Source organism: Mchenga conophoros, linkage group LG7, assembly GCF_057382185.1.
Source record: "Mchenga conophoros isolate Kocher_MC1m ecotype Shallow Benthic linkage group LG7, M_conophoros_male_GT1.1, whole genome shotgun sequence".
NCBI lineage: Eukaryota > Metazoa > Chordata > Actinopteri > Cichliformes > Cichlidae > Mchenga > Mchenga conophoros.
Window position 1 is genome coordinate 67,203,393 of NC_140532.1, and position 17,308 is coordinate 67,220,700.

The following is a 17,308-nucleotide window of genomic DNA, read 5'->3' on the forward strand; positions in this document are numbered from 1 at the left end:
CGCATAAAAAGCGTTGGCAACAGCAAAACCATTAAAATCCAGAAACACGCTTTGATCAGCTGTTCATATCACTTCCTACAATCGAATAAACGTCGGCGCAAACTGGCGTGGCCGCTATTACCTTCGAAAACTGGAAGTGACGCCATTTTCTGTGGGAAATGTAGTTTTCTCCCTGCAGGACCTTTCAAAGGTTTACTGGTGTTTTTGAAAGTCGTGTTTGACTTTATGTCTTTCTGTAAAATTTCTGGGAGGCTTAAACTTAAATTTCACTGTTGGAAATAGTTTATTTTGATGCTGTTTTTTTTCAAATAATATTTATTTTCGTTATTCTGAAAGTTTATAAAAAAATATCTCAAAAATGAAACTACAAAGACACTCCAAATAAATTTCCTGTAAACTATTTTGTGCAACTTTTTTGCATTTACAGTTTTGAGGGACAAACCTCTGAAATCTATTCTGTAACTAGAAATATGTCTAAAAAACAAACAAATGATTTTCTATTTTTTGCTATGTATGTAGTTACTGTGGACTTTAGTTAAGTGACAGGTGTACCCCGACTCTTCGATACACCTGTGATAAAACTCTGTAAGCTAACTATGTATCTGTAACTATGTATCTGTAACTATTAGGGGTGCAACGATATTCGTATCGATATTGAACCGTTCGATACAGTGCTTTCGGTTCGGTACGCATATGTATCGAACAATACAAACTTTGTAATTTATTTTATCAACTTTCCTTCTGACGATGCTGTCTGTGTTGAGCGCTCAGTGGATCTGCGTTCGACTACTCCGCCTAGGCTGCACTGTCGAGCACAGATCCACTGAGCGCTCAACACAGACAGCATCGTCAGAAGGAAGAGCGCAGGGCAAGCTAGCGAGACAGAAGTTAAGCTCTCCTTGCAACATGGACCTCCCCCACCCTCATTCAGATCTGGCGTTTGGAATTATTTTGGTTTCCATGTGACGTATGACCCTGAAGGTAAGCGAGTCATGGACTAAAGTAAAACAGTATGTTGGATGTGCCATGCAATGCTCAATTACATTGGTGTGAACTAGTGTGTTAGCGCAGTTAGCTCGTTAACGTAATGATTCTCCTTATGCTGCTGAGAATATAGCCCAGAAGAAGCGGATAGTATAGCTTTTATTTTGGAAAGAGACATTTCTCTGTAATAAACTCTCTTTTCCAAAGATGAGTGATTCCTCAATCAGATACAGGGCTTGCAATATCGCTAGCCCGACGTCCCGGAGCTAGCGATTTTTTCAGTCGGGCTACCAAAATCTATCTCTTCCCTGCCCGTCGGGCTATTGTAGGAAAAATATATGTCAATGCTTTTGCATTCTTTCAGAAATGTAGCTGGGTAATTATGTCATTGGCATCGGTGAGCCACTGTCAATATGTGACATATTGAAATCGCGTTTGAATTTGCGCTTGTTTTTTTGCTTTCACTTTGCAATCGTGCGAACTGTGTATAGAGAGCGACAGCACTGATCTGTGAGTGATGATAATTTGTGCACCAATTCCTCTGACATCGTCTTATTAATCGTTAGCTTACTATGCAAACATGACAAGTGAAATCTCCCGCAGCTTAAACATGTGAGAGGTTGATCGTGCAGAGAATCGTTGAGCTTATGTGAGTGAGTGTAAAAGCATTTCAGTTCTGCTGAGCCAAATAAGACAGGTCAGGGTGAAGAAGTGACAGCCAAAGAAAAGTTTACCACAAAACAGAGAAGTTATGACAAATCAGACTATAAGGCAAAAAGAAAGTGCAGCTTTATGGTTTCATGGACAAAATAATTTCTGTGGCTGCAATATGACGAGCTAAATAACCAGGGCTGCACATAAGTGGTCCGCAGGTGCGCATTCGCTGTCAAAATAAAAAACACGCACAAGGGTTAGGGTTAAATTTAAAAACTGTACTTTTGAGTTAAAATATATATTTATAATTTTAATAAATGACAAATAAAAAATGCATGAACATTTTTTTTGTATCGAAAAAATATCGAACCGTGACACCAAAGTATCGAACCGAACCGTGAATTTTGTGTATCGTTGCACCCCTAGTAACTATGTATCTGTAACTATGTATCTGTAAAGTGGCTTTTAAATTGTCTGATTTTTTGCTGTTTTTGCGAGCAGAGTGCTAATCAGGGAAAGACGAAGACTTTACCTGCAATACCAGCAGCTCAGGTGTGTTTGTTTCTTTGACTAAATAATTGATGTGGTCTCAGGGAAACTGACTGATTAGTACAATTTTCTTTTTATCGTTTGTTCTTTGTTTGATCTCTTTTCTAATAAATAAAACAATAAGAAAACAAACAGCTGAGGTGAGACGTGAAACTGCGTTTGCAATGACAGAAACCTGAGGTGCTCCCAGCAACTCGGGCAAACCCTGCGCTCGACCTTTCAGGCTTCATGGAGAGAAAATTCAGTCTTTGGTTTTACACTGTTGCTTTTTTCTTCATCGTAAATTAAGAAGTCGAGCAGGACACGATCACAAACGTACTCAGGAGGCTGGAAAGCACTGTTTCCATGACAACAATCCAAGCAGCGCAGAAAGGATGAAACAATCTGAGACTACACCTCGCACTGACTGGAATTAATTTCCTGTTGACTTAGTTCAAGATTAAATACAGCCATTAATAACATAATCCTAACCCAGCTCTCACCTTCAAACACGCCTGAACACTCAGCCACTGCTACAGGGAGCAGGTGCACAAGACAGGTCCTCACACTGCAACAGTGTATACGGGTTTATGACACACACACACACACACACACACACACCACTCGCTCTGTGTGCTTTCCAGAGCCTCGGCCTCTCAGTGCTCTGCGACGAGGCTGCTGCAGAAGTCTTTTTCTAAACATTCAGCCGTTTGACTTCAGGGAAATGTTTCCTGCAGACTCAGCAGACTCACTGCTCTCACTGTCACGGCCGAACATTGTGCAGACATGCTCTGGGGTGCTGTTAGAAGAATCTTTGGATCATGTGGGTTGCAGAGTGGTGGCTCCACAAATTGAGCTTGTCCCAGCATCAAGGTGCATGCTCGATGGCATTGGGACTTCTTGTAGGCTGGTTTAACATCTTTGACTCTCATTTGTGTTCTTTAATAAGGTGTTATAGAGCATTTTGTCTGTGTGGAGCGCCGTAATGCTGTGATTGGTGAGGGCACTGTAGGTGGGTGGGTGGTCACTTTCATTGTAACAGCAGGATCAATGAAATCACTTTGTCTGCAACTTCACTTCTGAAGTGAGTCCTGCTAACCAGCGAGGCTAAAGAAAAGAAAAGAAACGGCTTTAACTACGTGATTTTATGACAATGATGTGAAAGTAGATTAGATGAAACTTCATTGATCCCTCGGGTGGGTTCCTCTGGGAAATTCATGCAATAGTCGTGAAAAGAAGGAGCGAGCCATGCTCTGCAGTAAACGCAGAGCAGCGGGGACACAGCCGCTCATCCTCACTCACCAAACAAACTCTCGTGACCTGACCGACGAATCACGGAGCTCGGCCACATTAAGACTCCACGGCAGTCGAGCGCTGACATTTCATTCTGCGGCCGAGTTTTTGTATCGTTACTCCCTTGTATCTTACCAGTAAAATGTCATTATAGCATCTGAATTCAACCAGAAGGCAAACATTTTCTGCTGGAGCGAATGGAGCCGAGTGGTTTGACATGGATTTCTCAGACAACCATTTTTTTTGGTTCATAGAAAGTCTACATTTATCCAGAATATATGGCATATTGGTCCTACACAGGGTAGCTATGAAACTAGACAGCTTTGGAAACACATGGATTGGACTTTTTTGACTATATTAGTTTCATTTAGCCTTTTTGAGGCTTCAGAGAAACTACCCTGCAACTTCTGTGTCAAACCTTAAAGGCCAATATCATTCTGGATTGTTAGCACAATGCTAGAATCATTCCAGGAATTGAGGTTCTAGCAAGTCTACCCAACTTCAAATCATGCAGTGCTCAGTGAACCTGCAGAGAGACCCAAGAGCTCCATCTCAGACTCTAACTCAGTTAGCATGTTAAAGGTTAAAGTTCATGAGCGTACAAATAGAAGAAGACTGAACAAGTATGGCTTGCTTCTCTCTAAAAAGAACAAATTAATGAAGAAACCACAAGACTTCTGGAACAAACAGCGGCATGAACAGCTGCACGTTTGGAGGAAATGAAACAGTTATCATCACAATGGTGGAGGGATGGTGCTTTGGGCTCGGTGCAGTCACTGAAAGGACCATGAACTCCTCGGTATACCAAAACATTTTAGAGTCAGATGTGAGGCCGTCTGTCCCACAGCTAAAACTGGGTAAACAGTCACCACCACTTGTATCACACGACACCATAACGGACAGAAATCCAGGACTTCCAGTTATACTGCTAACACAACTTCAGCTCTTTGCAAGCATCTGCACAGACAGCATGCTAACACTAAGCTAGCCAGCTAGCTAAGACCCAGAGTGAAGGCCGACCCCAGCCCAGCAGCCAGACCCTGAACTTCAACAGGTAACAAATGGATGAGCAGTCAGGCTGCAGCATCAGTTGTGCCTGTTTAAGTTTCTGAAGTAAATCATCATCAAATACAATAACCTCAGTTTGATCTGAATTAAGAAGCAGAAAGTTAGCAGCCATCCAGGTCTTTGTCTTTAAGACATTCCTGCAGTTTAACTCAGTGGTGTGTGTTATCTGGCTTCATGGACAGATAGAGCTGGGTGTCATCTGTAGGGATGGAATCAAAAAGTGGTTCTTTTATTTTTAATTGCACAAAAGGACGAGAGCGCGACGGTAAAGTGCAGACTGCTCCAGGACAGACACAGCTGCATTACACTGCTAACACAACTTCAGCTCTTTGCAAGCACATGCAGACAGCATGCTAACGCTAAGCTAGCCAAGAGTGATGTTAAAGCTGGGTAAATGCTGACCCCAGACCAGCACCGTGATGAAGTGAGCAGCTGCTGAACCTCAACAGGTAACGAAGGGATGAGCTTCTGTCCTACCTGTTCATGTTTCTACAGTAGACTCACCATGACGACTGCTCTCTTTGGGCTGGTTTTCCTCTTTGCTTTATGTCGTCAGAAAAAGTGTATGCAGTGACTATGTATGCTATGTCTTCTAATGATGCTGCCTAAGGGAAGCATGTATAATGTAAACAGACTTGGTCCTAGCACTGAACCCTGTGGAACTCCATAATTAACCTCAGTGTGTGAACAAATCGGAGTCTATTACATAGATATGATACAAACAGATAGCTGGCTTCTACACAACCAAACTTCTTTTCGCCCCCTGCTGGCCATTAGAAAGTCTGCAGACGAATACACTCCATACCAAAGCAGCCTGCAGTGTATGATTTTACTGCTCAGGTCATTGTAACGTTCTCTCTACTTATCCAGGGAATAAGTACTTTTTGTTCCATTTCTTTCCTTCTTGTTCCTCGCTGAGGCTTCACAGAGACAAATTCCCAATGGATCAAAGCATGACGTCAACAGATTAAAGCCCAAAGCAGAGCAGGAGCTCTGTTCTCTCTGATGCTTTAAGATTTGATTGGATTCTCAGGTCGCTGTCACGACCCGGGCGAAAGCAGCTACAAGACTCTACAACACGCAGCGAAGAGCGACACACAGCTTTAAAATTCATGCTCATTAAAAATAGACAGCAGATTGTTTTATGTATAATGCAACACATGTCAGGGATAATGAGCTGCACGACAGGAAACAAGTCGGTCAAAACCCAGCAGACTCCTCATGTGAGAGGAGAGCAGCTTTATTTACGGTTTGGATGAAGAGGCCTGCATCTGTGAACGCTGATGTTTGCAGCCACCCGCACTGTCTGCAACCTTTAAATATAATACTTCCCTCTTTGCCAAGCAGGGAAGCAGGTCGTGACTTAAAGTTCTGTCTTTGTTTCTCCCACGAAATGTGATGCGGTGCACTACAGAAGCTCAGCAGAGCATGTGTGAATGAAGAAGGAAAAAATCTCTTTCATTGTTCGCTAAAATCCTTTGGACTCCCTGAGTTTAGCTCTGAAAGACGTTCCACACTACTGCGTAACATTAACTCAGAGAAACTCATCAATCCTGGAACTGGCTCATTTCTTCTGACATCAACTGGTCTTTTTCCAGTGTGGAATGATTGTACAGCATACATCTCCAATGGCTTTGATAAACCAGAACCAATCCACACAAACACACAAGTATACACACAGGCTCAAATATATACATACACCCCTGATATTTGGTTAAATGCCTCTTAGCCACTTACATCTCTGCCAGATGCTTTTGGGATCCAACAACAAGCTTCCAGCTTGCTGGCTGATATTTGGCCGCTCTTCTTGGACGGACTGGTAGAGTCATTTAGTTGGTTGGTTTTCCTCCTGTGCTCCACAAACTTTTGGCTTTTGGGAATGCCGTTCCTGAAGCTTGATGTTATTCTGCTTTCATTCCAAAATCAGTTTTGATGGTTGTTCGGGATCGTTGTCCTGCAGGAACACCCAACTACATCCAAGGTTCAACCTTCAATGTATTTAAAGAATACATAGAAGAATGTGTATGTAGTCCTCTTTCTTCATGATTTCACCAACATTATACTGTGTACCTGCACCACTGGCAGTGAAACAGCCCAGAGCGTGATGCTACCACCGCCATGCGTCACAGCTGCAGTGTTCTCAGGGTTGAAAGCCTCACCTTTGCTCCTCCAATCAGCTCCATCTTTGTCTCGTCTGACCATCAAACTTTTCTCCAGATGCCGTTTGGCTCGTCCATGTGGGCAGATTTCAGTTGAGCTCGTTGATTTTGGAGCAGGAGCTTCTTTCTTAGTCCTTGGAGATGTGAGACTGGCTTCACTGTGGAAGTGACACTGGTGTTCCAGCAGATTCCAGTCCACAGCAGGCTTGATCCTGGGTGGGTCCTGAACATTGACAGTTTGGCTCTAATTCAGATGTGTCACCACTTTGCCAAGGAGTGGATGGAGACTTCTGAGCATGACTCCACTGAAGGATTAAATAATGAAATGAGGAATATTTTGCTCATTTTGGATTTGACGCCACACATTGGCCAGTTCTGTTTCTTTCTACATGTGTGTCATGTTGACAGTGAATGTTTACTGTGTGTAAAACTGGATTTTGTTAGTTGATGAAACCCTGCATTGAAAGAACATAAAAACTCTAACGATCGTATCTTCTGTTCATTGTATTTATTTAATTCCTTGTCTTTTTATGAAAGAAACCTTACAAACACGAAATACTTTCGTGACCTTTAACCTTTAACATGCAAACTGAGGCTGTGGAGTCTCAGATGGGACTCTTGGCTTTTGGACGTCCACTCCTGGGAGGACTGGTGAATGTTTTTCCTTGGTGTGAGCGTGTGATCAGCAGCACCGGCTGATGAACCGACCTCTTAATTCCTCGCTGTATTTCATTTTCCACACTTTCCTGCTTCTATGTTTGGCTTCATAAATAACGACAGAGTGTAAAAGTGTCAGCATTCAAACCAGATGATTTGCATCATGTTTCGATATGTAAAACATTAGAAACTTTGTTTTAAACCGCGACGAGAATAAAGCAGCGATTCTGAATCTGTCTCCCAGTAACGATCAATAACACAAAATACCATTTTGATATAACAGCGATATTAATCACAGAACAGGTCAAGCTTAAATAAAACCCAACATTTAGATTTACATTTCTTATTGGAGTCACTGAAATTTGAATTCATGCTTATTAAAACTCAAACTTTACGGCCATCAGCTGCCAAACTGGACGCTGTGCTAGGAAGAAGAGAAACGCAGAATCTGGGCTGTAAGCAGGACGTGAGCAGCTTCCAGCTAAAAAATGGTCCGGAGTGAGTTTTCAGTTAGAAACCTGCTTTCCAGGCTTCATACTTCCTAATCCTCAGCACGCTGTGACGATGCTCCGACCTCTGACCTGCTCTTTATCTGTAAAGTCAGACATCCAGAGAGTGCGGCTTCCCCTCCCGTTGACCTCTGCGAGCAGACGCTGTGAGCTTCTCCCTGATAAGCGGATGTGCTGTGATATCTCACCTGCATCGATGATCCCTCCACTCGTGCCACGTAGGCGAATCGATCGAGGAAGGTGACGGTTACGGGGACGGCGACAAAGAATCCGCTAACGAACGCTCGCAGGCAGCGTCGCCCCGCCGTGGCCTGCTGAGCCATCGCAGATCTGGACAGGGAAGAAGAACATGAGAGCGGGAAATCGACGTTACCGCGACAACACGCAGGAAAATAAACAGCGCTCAGATTAGACTAAGTTAGATTAAACTTTATTGATCTCTGCGGGGAGGCGGGGCAATGCAGCAGTGGGAGATTAATAGAAACACACCAGAGAAAGTAGAGGTGGGAATCACCATAAATCCCACGATACGATATTATCACAATACTTAACGCACGATACGATATTATTGCAATTTTTAAAAATATTTTGCGATATTCAGATTCTGTACATAAAGGTAAACTTTATCAATATTCATTTTATCTAATATCAAAGTCTCGCACTCAGTCTTTCTCTCATTTCAGTTTTATTGTTGACAAACTGAACGGTTTGTATTACAGTCTAGTCCAACTTAACTGAATGCGAGTACGTTTGCTGATAGCAACACCATGTGATTCAGCTAATAACACGGGGATTTCATCATTTGTGAAGCCAGGCTGAAAACACTCAGCAATCTGTGCATTCACGACTGGATGTAATGCCGGTAGCTTAGCTGTAGCATTTGTAGCTGAGGGCTTCAGCTTCCGGGTAACAAGGAAATGACGTCATTCACGTAGATTACTGATTGGCAGCGCTAACTCGAAATTTTGAGTTGCTTTTCTCAAAATTTTGAGTTAATAAATCAAAATTTTGAGTTAAAATAACTCTGAATTTTGAGATAATAACTCAAAATTTCGAGTTATGGATCCTTTTTTTTTTTTTAGTGGCGGAAACGGGCTTCCATAACATGCTCTGAAGTCAGAGCACAGAAACCTTTTTTGTAACAAAATATCGATTTCTGCTGTCCCTGTATCGATACATTAGTAGCAAACAGAATATCACGATACTACACAGAATCGATTTTTTCCCCACCCCTAAGAGAAAGACCTGGAAGCAAAAAGGTAAATAAGGTGTGTTAAGTGAAAAGTACATGTGAAACCTTTCAGATACACTGAAATCAGTCATTGACCTGAAAATGGATGTTTTCCACATGACTGACATCACATTAGGGGAGCATGAAATTCAAGGGAAAATGGCATCAAAATTCTCAATTAACAAGAAAAAATGTGGTGAAGGTTTCATAGATCAAAAAGATTTGCAAAAACCAAAATTGTAGTTTGTGACAAAGAAAATGCAAATCAGGCAATTTAGAAAATGTTGATAAACGAAACAAGAGGGAGGTTTCCAGTCGCACAAGAGTCACTGACAAGAAGCATTCTTACAATAAGTAAAGCTGTTGTAACAATGCTTGTGCCCAGGTCATGCACATATCCAGTTATACATCCAAAACTGTCTGAAAGCATCAAGCAGAAGCACTCATGCAGATGAAACCTGCAGCAGGACTGGAAACAAACATGCAACAGGTCATAAAGATGCAAGAACAATGAGCCCCGCAGCACACAACACGGGGTAGTGCTGTTCTGCAATGTTTGATACTGATGCTTTTGTGCGCCATTAAAGTGAAAAGCACAAAGACTCGAGCTGCTGGTGGAGACAAATATTCATCTAAAATCTGCCTTAACCATTATATTTGAAACGTTATATGATATTTGGAGTCGTGTGTGTGAAACCTGATCTAAATGGTTGCTGCTTGCATTCTTTAGAAAAATGTGTTATACTTTCCAAATTAAGAGACGGCCCTGCCTGCTGCGGGTAAACCAACGACCCTGACTGACGAAAACGCGCCACAGAAAGAAGTCGAATTTCCCAGAGGAACCCACCCGAGGGATTAATAAAGTTCTATCTTATCTTATCTTATATTAAGTCGTCCTTTTGCGAGTTCTTATCGCAGGTTTGGCGACAGCGAACGCTGAAAACACATCACGCTGAGCCTGTTCCCCTCCTGACAGAGTTTTTCATCCACTCTGCTGGTGCGCTCCAGGAAGCCCAGACAGGCGTGAAATGACCGAGCAGCTGGCGGCGGCGGCGGCAGCCATGCACCGCTGCCTTCGGCTAACAGCTAACAGCCTCGCCTCCACATCGGCCGTCCTCACTCTGGAGATCTGCCACAGCTATTACCTCCACATCACAAGAATTCAGATGAAACATCATCAAAGCACACTGTACTCTGCCTCCACGCTTTCAGAGAGTGTCGGCGAGGCCGCGTGAACACATTCAGGGATTAAAAAAGCTAATCTGTTTCTCCCTCTAATTCAACGTCTCAATGCAACGTGGCAGTTTACCAGCATACTGCATGTCAATACCAGGAAGCTTTTTCAGTACTGTGAGGCGAAGAGGCGCAGGAACACTTTCCCAACATACCAGCAGACAGACTGCAGAAACCCTGTTAGTATGAAACGCTCCCAAGAAAAACTGATTTCTTGGCTCCACACAGAAGAATCCAAGTTGTAGGTGGAAGTAAACAAACTGCCATCATCTCGCTTGCAAACTTGCACTCGAGTTCCAGTTTAAGCAGTTTGCAGCAAAGAAGACAGAAAAACCTGCAGGAGATGTTTAAGGGAGACTCAGGTTCTAACAGAATCGCACTGTGGTTGCTGCAGACGGACTAACGAGCTGGCTCGTCAGGTCTGCGGACTTCCAACCTCTGGACTGCAGCTGCTGCTTTTCAGTGCTGGGCGAGCGCAGCGGTACACGAACCGATTCTCGACCTGCAGCCAGCATCCCTGCAGCTCACAGAGCCACAACATCAACCTGATCAGCAGGTCTGCAGGGACGCACAGACCAAACGGGCAAACAGTGTGTTTGATGTTCATGTAGCTCAAGTTTAACTTTCAAGCTTTTTTTTTTACAGCTTTTTCGGAGTAACCGAGTCGTGTTTGGTGGTCATGCTGCTGGGCAGCACACAGCAACAGCAATTTAGCTTCATTATATTGTAGAGAAGGGAGACGTACCTACAGCCAATACGTCCGAAACTCACAGAAAAGTCTATTAAATATTGGGGTGAAACGTCTCTTATATATGTGACGTAACTATGCAATTTATGAAAACTATGCTGCCCGTTCCATGAAGCGGTTTAAAAGGTGGCTGTTTGCTGTCACTGGGCGCTGACAGTTAACTAATCAGAGGCTAAACAGCCATCAGCAGAATAGGGCTGATAGGGTTTTACCAGCAGCGCATTGACAAAGGGAAACACGGTGGAGCAGGACGGACAACAACCCACAGGTGTATTTGGTGTTTGGACAACATTCAGGTTTAACTCGATTTCTCCCTGAGGGAAATCTGTCTGCAGCCATGGAGACAAATACTGACAGCAGGCACACTGTACAACCCCGAGAAGCTCAACCGGACGATAAAATAATTACATGTACATTTATAAATTACACAATAAGGTCAGTTCTTGACTCAGGCTAAAGGACTACTGGAGCATTTGGGGAATTGCTAGCTTTATTTGTCCCCTGATAGTGAGAAACGAGCAGAGCAGCAGCTCGGCTCTCTGCAGCACCTGCCCCATGCACATCACAGAAATCATTTCACAGAAGTGCTGGAGATGGAAATGCTGTCAGTCACATCATCGTGTTCACAGCTGGGTTTGTGCTTCACAGTTAGGCAGCGACTTTTAGATCTGGTGTATTTGGGAAATGTGGAAAGAGTCAGGCTAACTTTGTCCAGTGCTGTTGGCCAACAGGGCGGCGGTGGTGCTACTGCTGGCACACAGATGAAGAGGAGAGGGGGAAGGCATCGTAGGAGGCAGCGAGAGAGAAAGGAAGGGCAGGAGTGTAAAGGTGAGAGAAGGAACTCTGAAAGGAGGAGCGATGACTGGAAAATGGAGACGGCTGCGAGGGAGGAGGAACGACGAAGACCACGGAAAAGATTGATGGCACGCAGAGGGTTGGAGTGACAGAGCAGGAACCTGGGAAAGGAGGATGGAGGATAATCAAGAACAGGTGAGACATGATGAGAATAGCAGCGTCTAACAGTAAGAGACTGCTTGGACACTTCTCGGGCAACGTAAAGAGCAGCAGCCACAGAGCTGCAGCCTCCTCACATAAAGGAGCGTCCACGGCCTCCGTGTACGTTACATCTTATTAACCACGGCGGTCTGCCTCCACCGGGCTTTGTAAGACATCAGTCACCCGCCATGTGCTGCAGGGAGGAAACTCCGGCGCCGGTGCAGAAAATCCATCCTACCATAACAATCCATCCTGACGTGAACATATTGCCATTACACGTCCATGCAGCCGGCCGCATAATTCACCCACAGAGCGAATGATCAGAGGAAGCTTCAAGGTTTCCGCTCGCTTTTACGGTCCAATCGTTTCTGCGCCGACACCTCGAAGCCACGCGGCGCTCGCATTAAAACGACCTAGTTTCCCACGGTTTCCTGTCGGCACATTTAAATGGCTGACACAGCGAGGCCCACATCAAAGTGACGGGTAAATGAAAAATGAGCTTCTCCCCTTGTTAGCTAAATGTCCACATCATAATATACAGCTCCTTTTAATAGGAAGACGCCCCCAAACTACTCTTCTTTCTGGGTTTTTAATTTAAAAAATGCATATTATCAATAATTCAGCGCCTTCACTGAGTTCTGCAGCTTTCCAGCAAAAGAGCGTTTAACAGTCACGAGAAGCTTATAGCTCACGGACGTGGGCACAAAACTTTTCAGCTTCATCATTTTAACAAAGTAGCACCAAAGTTTCTGTCAATTAATGCTGAAAACGTGCAAACTGTCAAAATACTTGAAACATTCGACTCTTCAGAGCACGTGCTGTGCTGTGTCTGGGAATATCGTCTTTATTTGAGACATATGAGATAGGGCTGTGCGATATGACTAAAATCTCAAATCCCGATATAAGAAGAAGTGTTCCCAGCTGGGCGTCGTGTACCTGGAGTCGAGTTTTTTGACCGATGCATGAAACGATACATTTTTACACATAAGTTGTAACAGCCGCCGTTGTCTTTGTGAGGATTTATTACACGGCGTGCTGCGAGGAAAAGCCTGCTCTAACGTTGAGTCTAAGGTTTATTTGGAGCACCTGACGGCTCTTTGTTGCTTCCCGTGCGTAAACCCTCTCCACGCTGTCACGTGATTCTTGCGTAGGTGGGTGAAGAGGTTTGTCGTGTTTGAGTCTGAGGTGGGGACGGCTTTCCTGAATAAATTACATCGTACAGTTTTCTGGTCCACGTCAGACTTTTTATAACCAAACCATGTCCGTGCTGCAGAGGGAGCCACTCGTTTAGGAACAAGGTCCTCGATTTGTTTGGACTGGTCTTTGTGTTTGTCATCATTTCAGTTTATTTTGAAAAATCTCAACAGAATCTTCAGCTTTATTGTGAAAGGTTTATGTGGAAAATAAACAAGCGGACGGCGGAGCCACACGCTGGGTTTACCGTGGTTGTTGCTAACGATAACGCGTAAAAACAGTCGCTTGTCCGACCTCTGAGACTGGTTTCACCCAGCAAGCGCCGGCCAACCGGCTGGGAACGCACATTTATTCATAGGAACTCGGGGCTCACAAAATCGCTAGCCCGACGTCCCGGAGCTAGCGATTTTTCCAGTCGGGCTACCAAAATCTATCTCTGTCCTGCCCGTCGGGCTATTGTAGGAAAAATATATGTCAATGCTTTTGCATTCTTTCAGAAATGTAGCTGGGTAATTATGTCATTGGCATCGGTGAGCCACTGTCAATATGTGACATATTGAAATCGCGTTTGAATTTGCGCTTGTTTTTTTGCTTTCACTTTGCAATCGTGCGAACTGTGTATAGAGAGCGACAGCACTGATCTGTGAGTGATGATAATTTGTGCACCAATTCCTCTGACATCGTCTTATTAATCGTTAGCTTACTATGCAAACATGACAAGTGAAATCTCCCGCAGCTTAAACATATGAGAGGTTGATCGCGCAGAGAATCGCTGAGCTTATGTGAGTGTGTGTGTAAAAGCAGCAGGATATATATTTTAGTTCTGCTGAGCCAAATAAGACAGGTCGGGGTGAAGAAGTGACAGCCAAAGAAAAGCTTACCACAAAACGGAGAAGTTATGACAAATCAGACTATAAGGCAAAAAGAAAGTGCAGCTTTATGGTTTCATGGACAAAAGAGTTTCTGTGGCTGCAATATGACGAGCTAAATAACATGATGTTCTGCCAGGTGTGTTGTGAGTTTCATTCGATTTCGGAGTCAACAAGTGCCTTTGTTACTGGGACCAGTAATTTTAAGGAAGACCCCATCAGAACCCATTAGAAATGCATTATTGCTCAGTCTGCAATATCTTTCCCAGAACAAACTCCAATTGCAAAAAACAGACTAAAAATAAACCTGAAAATCTGTTTAGAACAGCTACTATGTTGCAAAGAGTGAACTACCACTGGCACAATGTAGCAGTCTTTGCAAACTTCACAAAGCAAACGGCCTCGATCTTGGTTCCACTTGCCTCTTACCCGTGACTCCAGTGGAAATGTCAGATTCAGGCTCTGACACAGACTGATTCATGTCCTACACAGTTCTTACAAGTTCATAGAAATGTCTGTTCAATGAGAACCAAGTATTTGAGTTGATGACTGTAATTTTTATACAATGTTGTGATTTGTATTTTAACTATTTTGTGATAAATTTTTGTTTCCGTTACAATATTATACTTTAATGTATAATATTGTAACGGAAACAAAACAGGAAACAAAACATAAAAATAAATTGCTCTTTTTTATGCGGGCTACTTAAATTTATTTTGGGCTACCAAAAACTGAAGAGTGCCGGCCCGAAGGGCTACCAGGGATTTAAAAATCTTGCAGTCTGTTTGGTAGCAGCATCAGCTTGAGGCTCAGATCACAGTTTATGGTCAAGAACATCCCCTAAAGCCTCTCCACAACCTCAGCATCAGCAGCTGTGATGAGCTACTACAATCAATAATCGCGTCTTTTGATTATGACACATTTAATAAAAGGAAGGACTCTCCACACACACTGTACATTCTCACAGCTGCTTTTCATGGGTAGAAAACTCAGATAAATACAGGCCTACTAACAAAGAGCTCTTAAAACAAGCTGCGAGTGGCTGTCAAGTTCTCGCTTGTCTCGCCTCATTCTCAGACATTTTTCAGTAATTTATCAAAAGCAGGCGTAATAACAACACAAAAATGTAAAATCTGCATCCTGAGCCACACTTGTCAACAGTTTCAGTTCTTATTCTGAGTGAATTTGGAGAAAAAAAAAAAACACCAAATCTGAAAAATATTGGCAAAATACCATTTCTCTGTCCTTTCTTTGCTGTTGGCCAACGCGACTTTTTTAGCTCCTTTTACATGAAAACTAAAGCTGAAGCTTCAAAAACAAAGATCTTGCAGCATGAAGACGTCTGGCTTAAAGAGAACGAGAGGTTTGTGGTTCCCGGGGCCCGTCTGAGGAACCCGGTGTCCACGCCGCCGTGGTGACAACTGCACTCCAGCACATTAAACTCCACCGGGGGAGCGGTCTTTATCAAGTCTGTAGGGAAGGCATTAATATTGTTGACGCGGTGACAAACGAGTTAACGCGGCACATCTCTCCGTCGCATTGGCATTCGTGGCGGTGCCCGACATGCAGAAGGAGCTCTGTAAGGAGCCGCGGCAACAGACCAGGCAGGTTACCATAAACAAACACTTATTGGGGTTATTAGACTGCAGCGGGCACGAAACAAAGGCTGCTGCTTTCAAAGAGCAACAAGAGTCAGAGAGCGATGCTCCGTGTGTGCTCGGGGACGCCTCTTTATGTCGAAAAGCAGCTTCTCAGAGATCCGTCAGGAGTTCAACAAACCCAATTCCACTAAGCGCTTCAATTTATTCAGATGAGCCCGATACACCGCTCGCTTTCAGATTCAGCGAGCGGTGAGCCCCGGAGCAGACCTGAGGTCAGCATATCAGCCGCTATCAAGCCGAGACATTGTGCTGTGCTTTTGCTCCAATTGCTAAAATTGAATTTCTGGGTCTCTGGGCTGGACTCCATCTCAGCCAGTGACTAATGTTAGCGTCCCAAAGCTTTTCCAGACCGATAAATCCACAGGGGAGGATGCAGCAAGGCAGCAGGAACGCTGATTACAGCCAGCCGCTGGGAGATTTCCCCACAAACCAGCTTCCACTTCTGCCTCCGCAGCAGTTCTGGGCTTTACAGGGGAAGCGGGAGGGGGGCCGTGGAGAAGCTCTGACCCACAGCTAAGTATGATGGAGGTGTAGGAAAGAGAGGGCTGTGGTGCTGAGGGAGGATCCGGGTGATGAAGAAGGATGCCCGAGGCAGCCGAGATGAGTTTTAATTACTGCACACTTTGTGCTCTCTGTAAACCTGCACCCGTAACACTGTGCTGTGGGTCCCTCTGGCTCAACAGCCAATCAATGCCACCAGTGTTAGTGACATCAGTGATATTATGAGCCTGCAGGTGATGAAAGTAAATATCAACCCAACAATAAAAGAATGTCTGAGATGCAGCTAATCAGGCCGCAGGGGGACAAACCTCACGCCGGCCTGTACAGCAAAATCCATTTATTAACACAAACGCGTCAATCTGCAGAGCTGCCTCTGAAATCATCCGAGCATGAGGCCAGTGTGAGAACGATATCTCAGACATCTGTGTGCACCGTCGATTGATTTCATGCATTTCCTGCCAGTAAACTCCTTTTTTTCATTATTATTACGCGACCAAACAAACCACAAATAACAGCAGTCAGCTGCCAGAGTTCACGGCAAAGAAATGATCTGCTGTTGCTGAGGGGAAGAAAAGGAGCCGTACTGATAACATCTGTAACATCTGACATTAATGAGCCCGTCCAGCGCTTTCTATTCGATCTACATTTGGTTCCCTGAAGCTACACAGAACCTTTTTACTACACTTGTAACAGGAGAGATTTACATCCTGTACGACTTGTGGATATGGAATCATTAGACATCTCAAATATGAGTGCAGAAGTGTCCGTCCACTCGTCACAGGCATGATGTCAGGGTGATCTGAGCGGCTCTGTTTCCAGGGTTAACTGGATTAACAACCTTCAAAAGCAAGGATTGGCTTTTCCCTTTTCCCCTCGAGGATATGAAGACCAGGCGTGCCTGATGGCTTCAGATACAAAGGTGCAGAATGAGATAAAGAGAGATTATTTTGATAATCTGACTCGTGCAAAGCTGCTCTAGCAGAACCAAGAATAAAACCATGGAGTGTGTTCATCTGCACAACC

At 44.0% G+C, this 17,308-nt stretch overlaps 1 protein-coding gene across 3 annotated transcripts in view; it reads right to left on the bottom strand.

The window, feature by feature from the left end:
• The window catches only part of immp2l (inner mitochondrial membrane peptidase subunit 2), a 199,879-nt gene that overhangs the window by 168,924 nt on the left and 13,647 nt on the right, over nt 1-17,308 (bottom strand). For all 3 annotated transcript variants that reach the window (XM_085280974.1, XM_085280976.1, XM_085280977.1), the window contains one exon: nt 8,041-8,182. In XM_085280974.1, the coding sequence (XP_085137100.1) occupies nt 8,041-8,175 (135 nt within the window). In that variant the 5' untranslated portion in view covers nt 8,176-8,182. The remainder of the gene's footprint in view (nt 1-8,040; nt 8,183-17,308) is intronic.